Below are 14,127 nucleotides of genomic sequence, written 5' to 3'. Positions count from 1 at the left end.
GCGATAATAAAAGCACTGAACTCGAAATCGTTATAGGAACAGAAATCTGGCTAAAGCCGGAGATAAACTACGCCGAAATTTTTACAGAGGCGCAAACCGTGTTCAGAAAGGATAGATTAAATAAAGTAGGTTGTGGTGCGTTTGTGTCGCTTGTTAGTAGTTTATTTTGTAGTGAAGTTGAAATAGATAGTTCCTGCGAAATACTATGGGTAAAGGTTATACTCAACAGCCGTACCAAAATAATAATTGGCCCCTTTTACCGACCCCCCGATTCAGATGATATGATAGCCGAACGGTTAAAAGAAAACTTGAATCTCATTACAAATAAGTACCCCACTCATACAGTTATAATTGCTGGAGACTTCAACCTACCCTCGATTTGTTGGCGAAAATACATGTTCGAAGCCGGTGGTAGACAGAATACATCTTCCGAAATTGTACTAAATGCTTTCACTAAGAATTACTTTGAAAAATTAGCTGCCGGCCGGAGTGGCCGAGCGGTTAAAGGCGCTACAGTCTGGAACCGCACGACCGCTACGGTCGCAGGTTCGAATCCTGCCTCGGGCATAGATGTGTGTGATGTCCTTAGGTTAGTTAGGTTTAAGTAGTTCTAAGTTCTAGGGGACTTATGACCACAGCAGTTGAGTCCCATAGAGCTCAGAGCCATTTTTTTGAAAAATTAGCTGATGAGCACACGCGAATTGTAAATGGTTGCAAAAACACACTTGACTGCTTACCACAAATAATCCTGATCTAATAGATAGCGTCATGACGGATACAGGGATTGGTGAACACAAGGTCATTGTAGTGAGGCTCAAAACCATATCAACCAAAACCACTAGAAGTAAACGCCAAATATATCTATTTAAAACAGCAGATAGAAATTCGCTTGATGCCTTCCTAAGAGAGAGTCTCCATTCCTTCCAAGCTAATCATGTAAGTGTAGATCGGATATGGCTCAAATTCAAAGATACAGTATCGACAGCAACAGATAGATTCACACCGCATAAGTTAATAAGTGACGGGACTGATCCACCATGGTACACAAAACACGTCAGAACACTGTTGCAGAAGCAACGAAAAAAGCATGCTAAATTCAGAGGAACGCGAAATCCCCAAGACCGGCTAAGTTTCACAGAAGCTCGAAATTTAGGTGCTCCTAATAGTTTCCACAAGGAAACATTATCTCAAAATATGGTAGAAAACCCAAAGAGATTCTGGTCCTATGTAAAGTACACCAGTGGCAAAAAACAGTCAATACCGTCACTGCGCGATAGCGATGGAAATGTTACCGATGATGGTGCCACTAAAGCGGAGTTACTAAATACAGTTTTCCGTGATTCCTTCACGAAAGAAGACGAAGTAAATATTCCAGAATTCTAAACCAGAACATCTGTTAGCATGAGTGACATAAAAGTAGATATCTTAGGTGTTGCAAAACCACTCGAATCACTTGAGAATGCAAGTCTTCCGGTCCAGATGGTATACAATCAGGTTCCTTTCAGAGCATGCAGACACAGTAGTACCTTTCTTAGCACTCACATACAACCGCTCACTTGACGAAAGGTCTGTTCCTAAAGGGCAAATTGTACAGGTCACACCAATATTCAAGGAAGGAAATAGGAGTAACCCATTGAATTACAGACCCATATCACTGACCTCAATTTGCAGTAGGGTTTTGGAGCATATATTGTACTCAAACATGAATCACCGTGAAGAAATGACTTATTGATACATAACCAACACGGATTCTAAAAATATCTTTCTTGTGCAACATCTTGTGCACAATCTTTATTCCCATGAAGTAATGAGTGTTGTCGAAAAGGGATCTCAGATCGATTCCATATTCCTAGATTACCAGAAGGATTTTGATACCGTTCCTCACAAGCGATTATTAGTTGATACATAACCAACACGGATTCTAAAAATATCTTTCTTGTGCAACATCTTGTGCACAATCTTTATTCCCATGAAGTAATGAGTGATGTCGAAAAGGGATCTCAGATCGATTCCATATTCCTAGATTACCAGAAGGATTTTGATACCGTTCCTCACAAGCGATTATTAGTCAAATTGCGTGCATATGGAGTATTGTTTCAGTTGTGTGACTGGATTCGTGATTTCCTCTCAGAGAGGTCACAGTTCGTAGTGACAGACGGTAAATCATCGAGTAGAACAGAAGTGGTATCTGGCGTTCCGAAAGGTAGTGTCATAGGCCCTCTGCTGTTCCTGATTTACATAAATGATCTAGGTGATAATCTGAGCAGCCCCCTTAGATTGTTTACAGATGACGCTGTATTTAACCGTCTAGTAAAATCATCAGAAGATCAATTCCAATTACAAAATGATCTAGAGAGTATTTCTGTATGGTGCGAAAAGTGGCAATTGGCACTAAACAAAGAAAAGTGAGAGGTCATTCACATGGGTACTGAAGGAAATCCGAAAAATTTTGGGTATACGATAAATCGCACAAATCTAAGGGCCGTCAATTCGACTAAATACCTAGGAATTACAATTACGATCAACTTATATCAGAAAGACCCCATAGATAATATTGTGGGGAAGGCGAAACGAAGACTGCGCTTTGTTGGCAGAACACCTAGAAGATGCGACAAACTCACCAAGTAGACAGCCTTGTCCATCCTCTGCTGCGCAGTGTGGATCCTTACCAGGTAGGCATGACGGAGGACATCGAAAATGTGAAAAGAAGGGCAGCTCGTTCCGTGTTATCGCGCAATAGGGGTGACAGTGTGACTGATATGATACGCGAGTTGTTGTGGCAGTCACTGAAACAAAGGCGGTTCTCTTTGCGGCGAGATCTGTTTACGAAATTTCAATCATCAACTTTCTCTTCCGAATGCGAAAATATTTTGTCGGCACCCACCTACTTAGGAAGAAATGATCATCATAATAAAATAAGAGAAATCAGAGCTCGAACGGAAAGATTTAGGTGTTCCTTTTTCCCACGCGCCATTCGAGAGTGGAATATTAGGGAAGTAGTATGAAATAGGTCTGATGAACCCTCTGCCAGGCATTTAAGTGTGAACTGCAGAGTAACCATGTAGATGTAGATGCAGACGTAGATGTAGTGCAATGCATGCACGTTTCCATTGTTACATTCAACATTCTGGCGGTTACATCGTTTATAATTGTACCAGAATTTCACATTTGCAGTGACTTATCTCGTGCTTACATTAACAAGTGATACTGGAATAATAATCACTTAAATGTGTTACCTGGACAAATAGATTCCAGAAATTAAATTACGCTGCATTAATTATTTCTTGGCTTTGTGCTTTTTTTCTGTCTGTGTGTGTTTGTCAATAGAGTTCTCTTATTTAGTGTTTTACGATTACTTGACCTTGGAGAAGGGTGTTAAGATATAAAAAATATCATTCACTTACTTTTCGTATTCCATGTTAAAATAGGGCTCTTCTAGTAACTTTGTCGGTGAACTAGTTCACAAGTGGGACGAAATAATTCATGTCACCTCAAGTAGAAGTACCGTGCGTTTCAGATATTCGACTCGTTTTCAGGAAAACTCACGTTCAGAGATCCATTCAGCCGCGCTTCTTCAGTTTTTCGTGTTTTTACCAAATTACCCTAGTGGAGTTCTTCTACAGCTCCTGCAGCAAACCCTATGGTCGATTGTTTGTTCAGTCTTTCTTCTTATTTTCTGACCTTTATCCCCTGTATACATGGGGTCGCCATATTAGATTTTACCATGCTTAATAGTCTTATCCTCTGCATCTTTCTTCCCGTAGGATTGTGTCCCTTGCACTGTAATATAATGACAACCACATGGGTTGCTGGTTGCTTTTCTTCATTTTCAGTACCTATGAGATAAGCTTTATAAACGACTAGCACGTTGCAGCCATCCTCTCAGAAGTACTGCCGGAAGCTTCCCTTTATTCTGCTGAGAAATATCTCCGTCACCTGTGCACACAGTAATTGTAGTACGGCGACAAAGAGAAAATATCTCAGAGTGCCAGTGAACGTCTGTGTTTCTTAAGTAAAAAATGCACTTATTTTTCAGACTTAGTGCCCCTTACGTCCATTCCTTTAGTGCAACCTTATTTAAAAATGGCTCAAATGGCTCTAAGCACTGTGGGACTTAACATCTGAGGTCATCAGTCCCCTAGATTTAGAAGTACTTAATCCTAACTAACCTAAGGACATCACACACATCCATGCCCGAGGCAGCTTTCGAACCTGCGACCGTAGCAGCAGCGCGATTCCGGACTGAAGCGCGTAGAACCGCTCGGCCACAGCTGCCGGCTCAACCTTATTCTTCTGAACAGAATTGTATTACATTGGTTTGACTCCAGTGTAGTACTTCATTTAAAATATATGCACAAATGTTCCGGAGGTATTATTTAAAGGCAATGAGATAATGCATTCCACACAAAGAAACGTAATTACTGCTTCCCTTCGCCAACATAATGATTGTTTTATTTTTATAAATCTTGTGTGACCGAACATAGCTAAAGTTAAAAAATAATCCCTAATATTGAAATATGTTGTTACACACTGTCCGGTAGCCACTTCTCAGCAGCCTGAGTAACAACCTCTCGTAGCGTGGGCCGCTGCGAGCCGTGCACGAAGGTACCGACAGGTGCGTGCAGCCGTGCCGACTCCAGAACTGAGGCCAGGTACACAAGGTTTTTCGTTTGAGGCGCGTACAGCCCGATCCACGTGGTACCACAGATTCTCGACTGGTTTAGCTCCGGAGGGTTTGGCGGCCAGGGGCAGAGTAGATGCTATTGTGCCGAGAAAAAAGTATAGCGTGCACGGATGGTGGATAGATGTATGCATGGGTTGATCGATTGTACCTTCCAGAATAACGATATCACACAGGGAATACCATTAAAACATCCCGCAGGCCATAGCACTTCCTCATCCGGATTGGAGCCTTCCGACGACCGTTCCAAGCGTTTGTTTTCAGACGTTTCATGTCGGACATGCCAGCGGCCATCTCCATCTGTGTGACAGAGTATAATACGTGATTCATTTGGGGAGACCACCTGTAGCCACTCACTGGACATCTAGATGCGGTATTGGCGTGCAATGAACAGCAGTAAGCGTGGGTGCGTCAACCTGGCGCATGCGGCGAAGCTCACACGCAGCAACGTTCGCTGTACGGTCGTTGTGGAGGCAGTGTTGGCAGCCCTTCATTCATCTGGACGGTCAGTTACTCAACAGTTACCCGTCTGTTCGCCAGTACACATCTCCGCAGCCGTCGATCACCCTGTCATACGTGGTCCGTGGTGCATCGCAGATCACATTAGCCCTGGCGTCCGTTATGGATAACACCATTCAGCCATGCACTCGAACAGTTTACAAGCTCCGCCATTTCGGAAATTCTTCCACCCTTGCACTGGTGTCCAATCATAATGCGCTTTTCGTCGTCGTCGTCAGATAATTTTTTCCATTTCCGTATTACGACAACGACTGCACTGTATTCCGCGTACCCCCGACACGATGTATACAGGGTTATTACAAATGATTGAAGCGATTTCACAGCTCTACAATAACTTTATTATTTGAGATATTTTCAAAATGCTTTGCACACATGTAAAAAGACTCAAAAAGTTTTTTTAGGCATTCACAAATGTTCGATATGTTCCCCTTTAGTGATTCGGCAGACATCAAGCCGATAATCAAGTTCCTCCCACACTCGGCGCAGCATGTCCCCATCAATGAGTTCGAAAGCATCGTTGATGCGAGCTCGCAGTTCTGGCACGTTTCTTGGTAGAGGAGATTTAAACACTGAATCTTTCACATAACCCCACAGAAATAAATCGCATGGGGTTAAGTCGGGAGAGCGTGGAGGCCATGACATGAATTGCTGATCATGATCTCCACCACGACCGATCCATCGGTTTTCCAATCTCCTGTTTAAGAAATGCCGAACATCATGATGGAAGTGCGGTGGAGCACCATCCTGTTGAAAGATGAAGTCGGCGCTGTCGGTCTCCAGTTGTGGCATGAGCCAATTTTCCGCGGGCTACGCGTGGAACTTGCCCGCATGCGTTCAACCGTTTCTTCGCTCACTGCAGGCCGACCCGTTGATTTCCCCTTACAGAGGCATCCAGAAGCCTTAAACTGCGCATACCATCGCCGAATGGAGTTAGCAGTTGGTGGATCTTTGTTGAACTTCGTCCTGAAGTGTCGTTGCACTGTTATGACTGACTGATGTGAGTGCATTTCAAGCACGACATACGCTTTCTCGGCTCTTGTCGCCGTTATGTCTCACTGCGCTCTCGAGCGCTCTGACAGCAGAAACCTGAAGTGCGGGTTCAGCCGAACAAAACTTTATGAGTTTTTCTACGTATCTGTAGTGTGTCGTGACCATATGTCAATGAATGGAGCTACAGTGAATTTATGAAATCGCTTCAATCATTTGTAATAGCCCTGTATATCCTCCACTGCCAGTGCTGCCACCTGCCATCTGTGAGTGGTTATTGCACGTTGACGTCAAACATGGGCGGTGGTCATATTAATGTGACTGGATCGTGCATTACATGTCGAACGTCCTTAACCTCGGAACAGGGAGTGTGACGATTCCAATTTGTAGCAGCATATGAAAGGGTATAGCTCCATAAATGATATCTGTCCAACGAGAAGAGCTCTAGCGTGCGTTATTAAATGACTCGGAACATAAAGAAGTGGTCAGTCCGAAAATTGTATCGAACGCCACAGTACTTACTAGGCGGATCCTGTTGGAGGTGGTAAGCTGTTGCCGTCCTCCGACATCTGAACGGATTTACGCAGCCAGTTATATGGGAGCCTACACTTTTACACGTATACCGAATCACAGTGGAACTCGGTATTTTTCACAACAACAAACGTTGCTAGAGGTGAAGGAAGTGATATGCCGCGTGCGATTAGCCGAACGGTCTAGGCGCTGCAGTCATGGACTGTGCGGCTGGTCCAGGCGGAGGTTCGAGTCCTCCCTCAGGCGTGGGTGTGTGTTTGTCCTTAGGATAATTTAGGTTAAGTAGTGTGTAAGCTTAGGGACTGATGACCTTAGCAGTTAAGTGCCATAATATTTCACACACATTTGAACATTTGAAGGAAGTGATAAGTGACAGGTAATAACCCTAGGACTGATCAGGGATCGTACCCGAGACCTCCGAATTGTTAGTCTTGCAGTTTGCAGCTTAGCTACCGAAAAGGAAAAAAATTAAAAACGACGGCTGCCATCATATTTTATTTCTACAGAAACGTTTTCCTGGCAAATGTGAAATTCGGCGAGTGCTAAATCTAGTGAACAAAGCTGTGCCAACAATTCTCAGTTTAAATCCTATTGTCAAAGCACCTTTGTGCACATGTTCATTGTCTTGTTGAAACACATTGTTTCTCGTTAATAACTATGGCAATTACCTACTAAATCTTTCATCCAAGTGGACCAACCGGCTTAGTTTTGCGCTTTTATAGATTTATACTCGATAAAACAGTTATTAATAAGAATTACTTTTGGATCTCAAAAGATATTTACTATAATGTCCTGGCAGTTAACTATACCATCATCTTACTGGATGTAGGGCCATTGGTTTTTGCTTTCGTCCCTTGCGTAAAAGTATGAACCCACGCGTCAGCCACAATATCATATCGGCGAACAAAATCAGTAGGATTCTTTTCATACCAGTCCCAACATCGACGGGGAAATTCGTATTTGCTTTTGTTTTTATTCGGCATTCAAGTAACTGGGCTCCCATTTTTCACAAAACACTTTCGTAGTTATTTTATTATTTAAAACGTACCGAACTCTCTCTTCTCATTCGCCTGTGGAGCTTTTATTCTGCATAATTGACATCGTCGATCGTCCGATAACACAATTTGCACTTGTCAGTGTTCCTATATGTGGTCGCATTTCAAAAATGTAGCTATACTTTTAAAATCATCAGTATCTGAACAAATCAAAATATAGATGCATATTCCTTACAAACATTCACTGACCTGAATGAATTTCTTTCTTCGATAAACAGGCTGATATTAAAAATTTTTATGATGGCGTGGTGTCCATTTCATCCGTTTCTCTGAAACCTATGCACCGTGACACCGAACTCTACCGACAAAATTTCGGGGTTTGTACGGGGCTGTTTTCCCACTTTCCTCTTTGTCCTCTAGCTTGCATTCAGTACGGCTCGGAGTTGGCGTACCGGTAGTGTTAGTCGTACGTTAACAGTGATACAGTGCAGTAGGATTACAGAGGGAGAGTTGGCCAATGTGGTTCTCGTGTACGGGTTCACCGAATGCCATGAAAGCGCAGCACAACAAAGTTGCACTAAACTCTCCCCAAAGCGACGGTAACCACGTTACAGTACTTTTGCAACTATAAATGCGTGGCTATGGGAAATCCTACCCATCCCTGACTACATATTGCAGACTCCTTCGCCGTTGTGAAATTAATTTCACAGAAGCAATGGTTACTGTGATAACAAAGAGAATAAATCGTAAATACATTGCTGGAAAAAAATTATTACACCCTTTTAGAGCTTTCCAGTTCACTCAAGATTTATTGTTGCCACAGTGCATATGGAGGACGTGAAATGATTACCTTTACAGATCAATAGAACAAGCTGCTCTGAGGATCCAGTTACCGACCCACGCTAAAACACCAACGCACGAAGCCTCCAAGGACGGCGACACAGGCGCTGTCTCTGGAATCCAGTCGATCGTACAGATGACGAATAATGTCATAGGATACGTTATTCATCGTCTGCCATACCTGTTCACGTAGTTCGGTAAGAGTTGTTGGTTGACGAGTGGCACGAATCACTTCTCGTCCCGTCATATCCCACACGTGCTCGATTGGATACAAGTCCGGAGATCGTTCTGGAAAGGGAAGTTGCTGCACGTCTTGCAGAGCACGTTCAGTTGGAACAACACATCACCTTCCTGTTGCAATAACGGCAAAAGAACCGGTCTAACAAAGTACGGAGCGCTGGTTAACATCCCCTCCAGGAACACCAAAAGTGAACGAGAGTTGTAGCTTATCGCACCCCAGACCATAACGGCTCGGGTGGGAAGAGTGTGTCTCGGACGAATGCACCCTCCGAGACAGCGCTCACCAGGCGTATGTTGTATGCAGACACATCGCTGAAGACTACGGCGCGCCATTCCATCTCCCACCAGACGAGCCGTGCACGTCGATGCTGTGGCGTGACTGGAAAATGGGCTAGAGGTGTGCGTACCCGTAGTCCCACTATAACCGGTTCGCAACAGTGAGCTCACAAGTGCTCTTATCTGTACCGCAGTAGCTGTACCATCTGCCACTACTGCCCTTACAATACGACGACCGCGGCCGGCGTCTGTGGTGCGTAGGCACCGAAAACCTCATCTACCGCGAAAGATTTTTCGTGTGACCACTGACACTAGCATCGTTGCACAACCGACGCTGCACTGCGTGGCAGTTCTAGGAAAGGACCACATCGCCACCCGGAAGGCCGCAATTTGACCCCTATCGAACTCGCTTATTTAGCTGTAGGGAACACGAGAGCGTCTCCACGGTGTCGTTGTCTGCTTGCTTCACACGTTTGCACCACACTGAGGCTTCTGGCTGCGAGCATTTCCCGTTAAAGGGTAGACACAGACAGCGCTCTGGTAGCTATGTCACTAAGTTCTCTGTTGGCAGACGACGTCGAAACCTCTACCTATCCTCCAGGTGGCATATGCCATCATCGAAATTTCGTCCGTGCAGATCGGGTTCGCTCTGACTACTGTGAAGATTAAGTTGACTTATAACTGGCGTTACTGCGTGATATACACGAACATAAATGAAACACCGTACCATTCATATCGACGTCATCTCCGAGTGAGTACGAGAAATTTTCTTCTCGTGCTCGCGATTCTAACAAGAACAGAACAATGAATGAGGAGAAAAAGAAAAAGCTCAGATAAGGCATCTTAGTTAGCCGTCTCTTCTTCGTAATTGATTCGCAGTCCCAGTGAGAATACAGAGACAGGTTTTTTTAAGAAACGCTACCCGGCTAGCAGCGGGGCTAATAAGCAGGCCGTGCTCCGGATCGATAGGCCGCTGTAACGAAATGTGGGCCACGTGTAGATATCGCTTCCCTTACTTAACCTTTGCCGAGGGCCGCATAATTGGCGTGGGGTGCAGTTGTAAAGCGGCTGTAATTGTGCCATTCAGCGGCGCTGGCGAGAGTGGACGCGGCCCTCCACGAGGGCCATCGAGCGGCCGCCGCCGGCAGACACAGGTGCGAGACCCGCGCCTGCGCGCCGCCGAGGCGTTGCCGCTGCCGCTGCCGCTGCCTTCCCACCTCCAGTCCACGTTCTGCGGGGCCAACGCACTCCTACATAATCGCGCTAGTCTCCGACGCTCGAAGTAGTTTCTCGTGGCGCACGTGCGATCAGCTACATGTTGATAGCCCATCAGTCAGTGCTACTACCAGTAGAGTTTCTTTCTCGTTCCTGTTATCTATTCTGTACTATTGTATAACGAAACGCCGTTGTTTAGCGTTGTCCCGAGAATGCCGCAAACTGCTGACCGATTTTCTTCATAATTTTACAATATAATCTAGTAAAAATGTGAACGGACATAGCCTATGTATTTTTTAATATATGTACTAACGGAAAACGAAATCGCATCACCAAGAAGGAGTTGTGCAAACATAAACGAAAGTTGATAGGCGTTTTTCTACATGTGAAAGATGATGTCTATGTTTCGCACCAGTCGCATACGAGTGGCGCTACGGTCGTAAGCAATACACTATTGGCCATTAAAATTGCTACACGAAGCAGAAATCCAGATGATAAACGGATATTCATTGGACAAATATATTATACTAGAACTGACATGCGATTACATTTTCGCACAATTTCGGTGCGTATATCCTGAGAAATCAGTACCCACAACAACCACCTCTGGCCGTAATAACGGCCTTGATACGCCTGGGCATTGAGTCAAACAGACCTTGGATGGCGTGTACAGGTACAGCTGTCCATGCAGATTCAACACGATACCACAGTTCATCAAGAGTAGTGACTGGCGTATTGTGACGAGCCAGTTGCTCAACCACTATTCACCAGACGTTTTCAGTTGGTGAGAGATGCGGAGAATGTGCTGCCCAGGGCAGTAGTCGAACATTTTCTGTACGCAAAAAAATGGCTCTGAGCACTATGGGACTTAAGAGCTGAGGTCATCAGTCCCCTAGAACTTAGAACTACTTAAACCTAACTAACCTAAGGACATCACACACGTACATGCCCGAGTCAGTAATCGAACCTGCGACCGTAGCAGTCACGCGGTTCCGGACTGAAGCGCCTAGAACCGCAAGGCCACCGCGGTCGGCTTCTGTATCCAGAAAGGCCCGTGCAGGACCTGCTACATGCGGTCGTGCATTATCCTGCTGAAATGTAGGGTTTTGCAGGGATCGAATGAAGGGTAGAGCCACGGGTTGTAACACATCTGAAATGTAACGGCCACTGCTCAAAGTGCTGTCAATGTGAACAAGAGGTGACCGAGACGCGTAACCAATGGCATCCCATACCAACACGCCAGGTGATACGCCATTATGGCGATGACGAATACACGCTTCCAATGTGCGTTCACAGCGATGTTTCCACACACGGATGCGATCATCATGATGCTGCAAACAGAACCGGGATTCATCCGAAAAAATGACGTTTTGCATTCGTGCACCCAGGTTCGTCGTTGAGTACTCCATCGCAGGCGCTCCTGTCTATGATGCAGCGTCAAGGGTAACCGCAGCCATAGTCTCCGAGCTGATAGTCCATGCTGCTGTAAACGTCGTCGAACTGTTCGTGCAGATGGTTATGGTCTTGCAAACGTAACCTTATATTGACTCATGGATCGAGACGTGGCTGCACGATCCGTTACAGCCATGCAGATAAGAGACCTGTCATCTCGACTGCTAGTGATACGAGGCCGTTAGGATCCAGCACTGCGTTCCGTATTACCCTGCTGATCCCACCGAGTCCATATTCTGCTAACAGTCATTGGATCTCGACCAACGCGAGCAGCAATGTCGCGATACGATAAACCGCAATCGCGATAGGCTACAATCCGAACTTCATCAAAGTCGGAAACGTGATGGTACGCATTTCTCCTCCTTACACGAGGCATCACAACAACGTTTCACCAGGCAACGCCGGTCAACTACTGTTTGTGTATGAGAAATCGGTTGGAAACTTTCCTCTTGTCAACACTTTGTAGGTGTCGCCACCGACGCCAACCTTGTGTGAATGCTCTGAAAAGCTAATTATTTGCATGTTCTTCCTGTCGGTTAAATTTCGCGGTTGTAGCACGTCATCTTCGTGGTGTAGCAATTTTAATGGCCAGTAGTGTAGTTACGCTTCAGACTGGACGTGGTGAGTTGATGTTTGTCAAGAATTCGTGTAAGGCGACAAAGACGCCATTATCGACACATCACTGACTTTGAACGAAGTCGTACAACAGCGCTACGAGAAGCTGGATATTCCTTCTGTGATACTGCAGAATGGGTTGGCAGGGATGTAGCCACTGTACGTGATTGCTGGCAGTGATCGTCACGAGAATGTACTGTCGCATGTACACTGGGATCTGGATGGTGACGTGGCACTACCGAGAGTGAAGACCATTGTGTTGGATGTATGTCTCTGGCGCATCGCACTGCACCTGCAGCAGCAATTTGAGCAGCATTTGGCACCACAGTAACACAACAAACTGTTACAAGTCTGTTACTTCAAGGACAGCTACGAGTCAGATGCACTGTAGCGTGTATTCTACGAGTACTCACGCCAAACCACCGCCATTTGCCACTTCTTTGTTTTTGAGCGGGAGCTCATTGGAGGACTGGGTGATGGTCTGTTTGTATTGTCTGATGAAAGCTGGTTCTGCCTCGGTGCCACTGATGCTTGTTTTAAACAACTGCGTTTGCCGCTCTATAGCTAAAAGGTAGAAATCTTCCCTTCTTACTCTGATGCGGACTCGGAATCTACACGCACTATTCTATAAGCTTTCTGTGCAAGGTTGATCTCTCTCGTTGGCTGACAAAGAGACAGGTTACTATTACTGGTATATCTTTGACGTGTATCTTCATTCGGATTACTCGGTGTTCAGATTCTGCATTTTTCTCATTGAATATTACTGATTTCTTCGCAGCAGTGTTCATTCATTCGTTTCAGCATTTGTTCCACTCGGAGTTTAGAATTTCACTATTATTTATTTCTGGATTCTGCAAGCTTTGAGTTCCAAGTAATACATACGCGTTGCTACCGTTAAAAAGTCAGAATAATTTGCGGTCTTGGTTCGAAATGCTTCTCGGATTGGCAAATCTATAACTCATACACTCGCCTTGCTCATTTCACTGTGGTTTGTTACAATTAACTGTTTGTTACTAGAACACAGCGGTTTTTCTGAACAATTAAACCGTCACGTGCACACCAGGCATTCTGTGCGACGTGATTATCTGCTTTTTGAGTGTGTGTTGCCTGATGTGTTGAGGGGGATGTTATATTTTCCTTCGTATAGCTCCGGAAATCTGCGTCGGGTAGCGTCACAGAATCGACGGACTCTGTGGTGTTAGACTTACAGATCGAACAACTGCCGTCCATCCTGGAGACGATATCACCAATCGCAAGCGAGCGAGGGTAGCTGGCATCAGAACTTCAATCGGCCATCGAAATGAATTGGAAAATGGTCTCAGAACATGGGAGACAGGCGTTACTGGTGGGTTCGACGTGTAGCGGGTTACATACGATGCTTTCGAACAGCTTTTAGTTCCTGTTCAACATCTCGCCCCGCTTCCGCCCCCTCAGCTATTACACTTAATCCATATCAATTATCCATCCGCCTTGGGGGTGGGGGGGGGTATCATCACCTGCCCCCCCTCCCTCCCCACTAACACAGAAGAGCAACATTTTGGTCTATGCAAATCCGGAAATAATTTGGAAGATTGACTCAAATAACAGCAGACGAAGTGACTCGCTGTAGCTCACCAGTATTATCAGCGATAGTCAACATCTCATAGGGGAACCTAGCGACCATTACCGTCATTTGTCTTTGGTCCAGACCAATCTTCGTTGTATTATTCACCTTCAGATGAAGACTAAATGGAGAATGAAGCTCTCCGGAAAGTGCTGTGGCTTGAGGAATCCGAT

At 45.2% G+C, this 14,127-nt stretch overlaps 1 protein-coding gene across 1 annotated transcript in view; it reads left to right on the top strand.

The window, feature by feature from the left end:
* Positions 1-14,127, top strand: part of LOC126183911 (muscarinic acetylcholine receptor DM1-like) — an 86,556-nt gene that overhangs the window by 64,985 nt on the left and 7,444 nt on the right. The window contains exon 2 of the mRNA XM_049926255.1: positions 10,157-10,401. Coding sequence (XP_049782212.1) covers positions 10,157-10,401 — 245 coding nt within the window. The remainder of the gene's footprint in view (positions 1-10,156; positions 10,402-14,127) is intronic.

Source organism: Schistocerca cancellata, chromosome 4 (genome assembly GCF_023864275.1).
Source record: "Schistocerca cancellata isolate TAMUIC-IGC-003103 chromosome 4, iqSchCanc2.1, whole genome shotgun sequence".
NCBI lineage: Eukaryota > Metazoa > Arthropoda > Insecta > Orthoptera > Acrididae > Schistocerca > Schistocerca cancellata.
The sequence above is the reverse complement of the archived record's forward strand: the minus strand, read 5'-3'. Positions and strand labels throughout refer to the sequence as shown.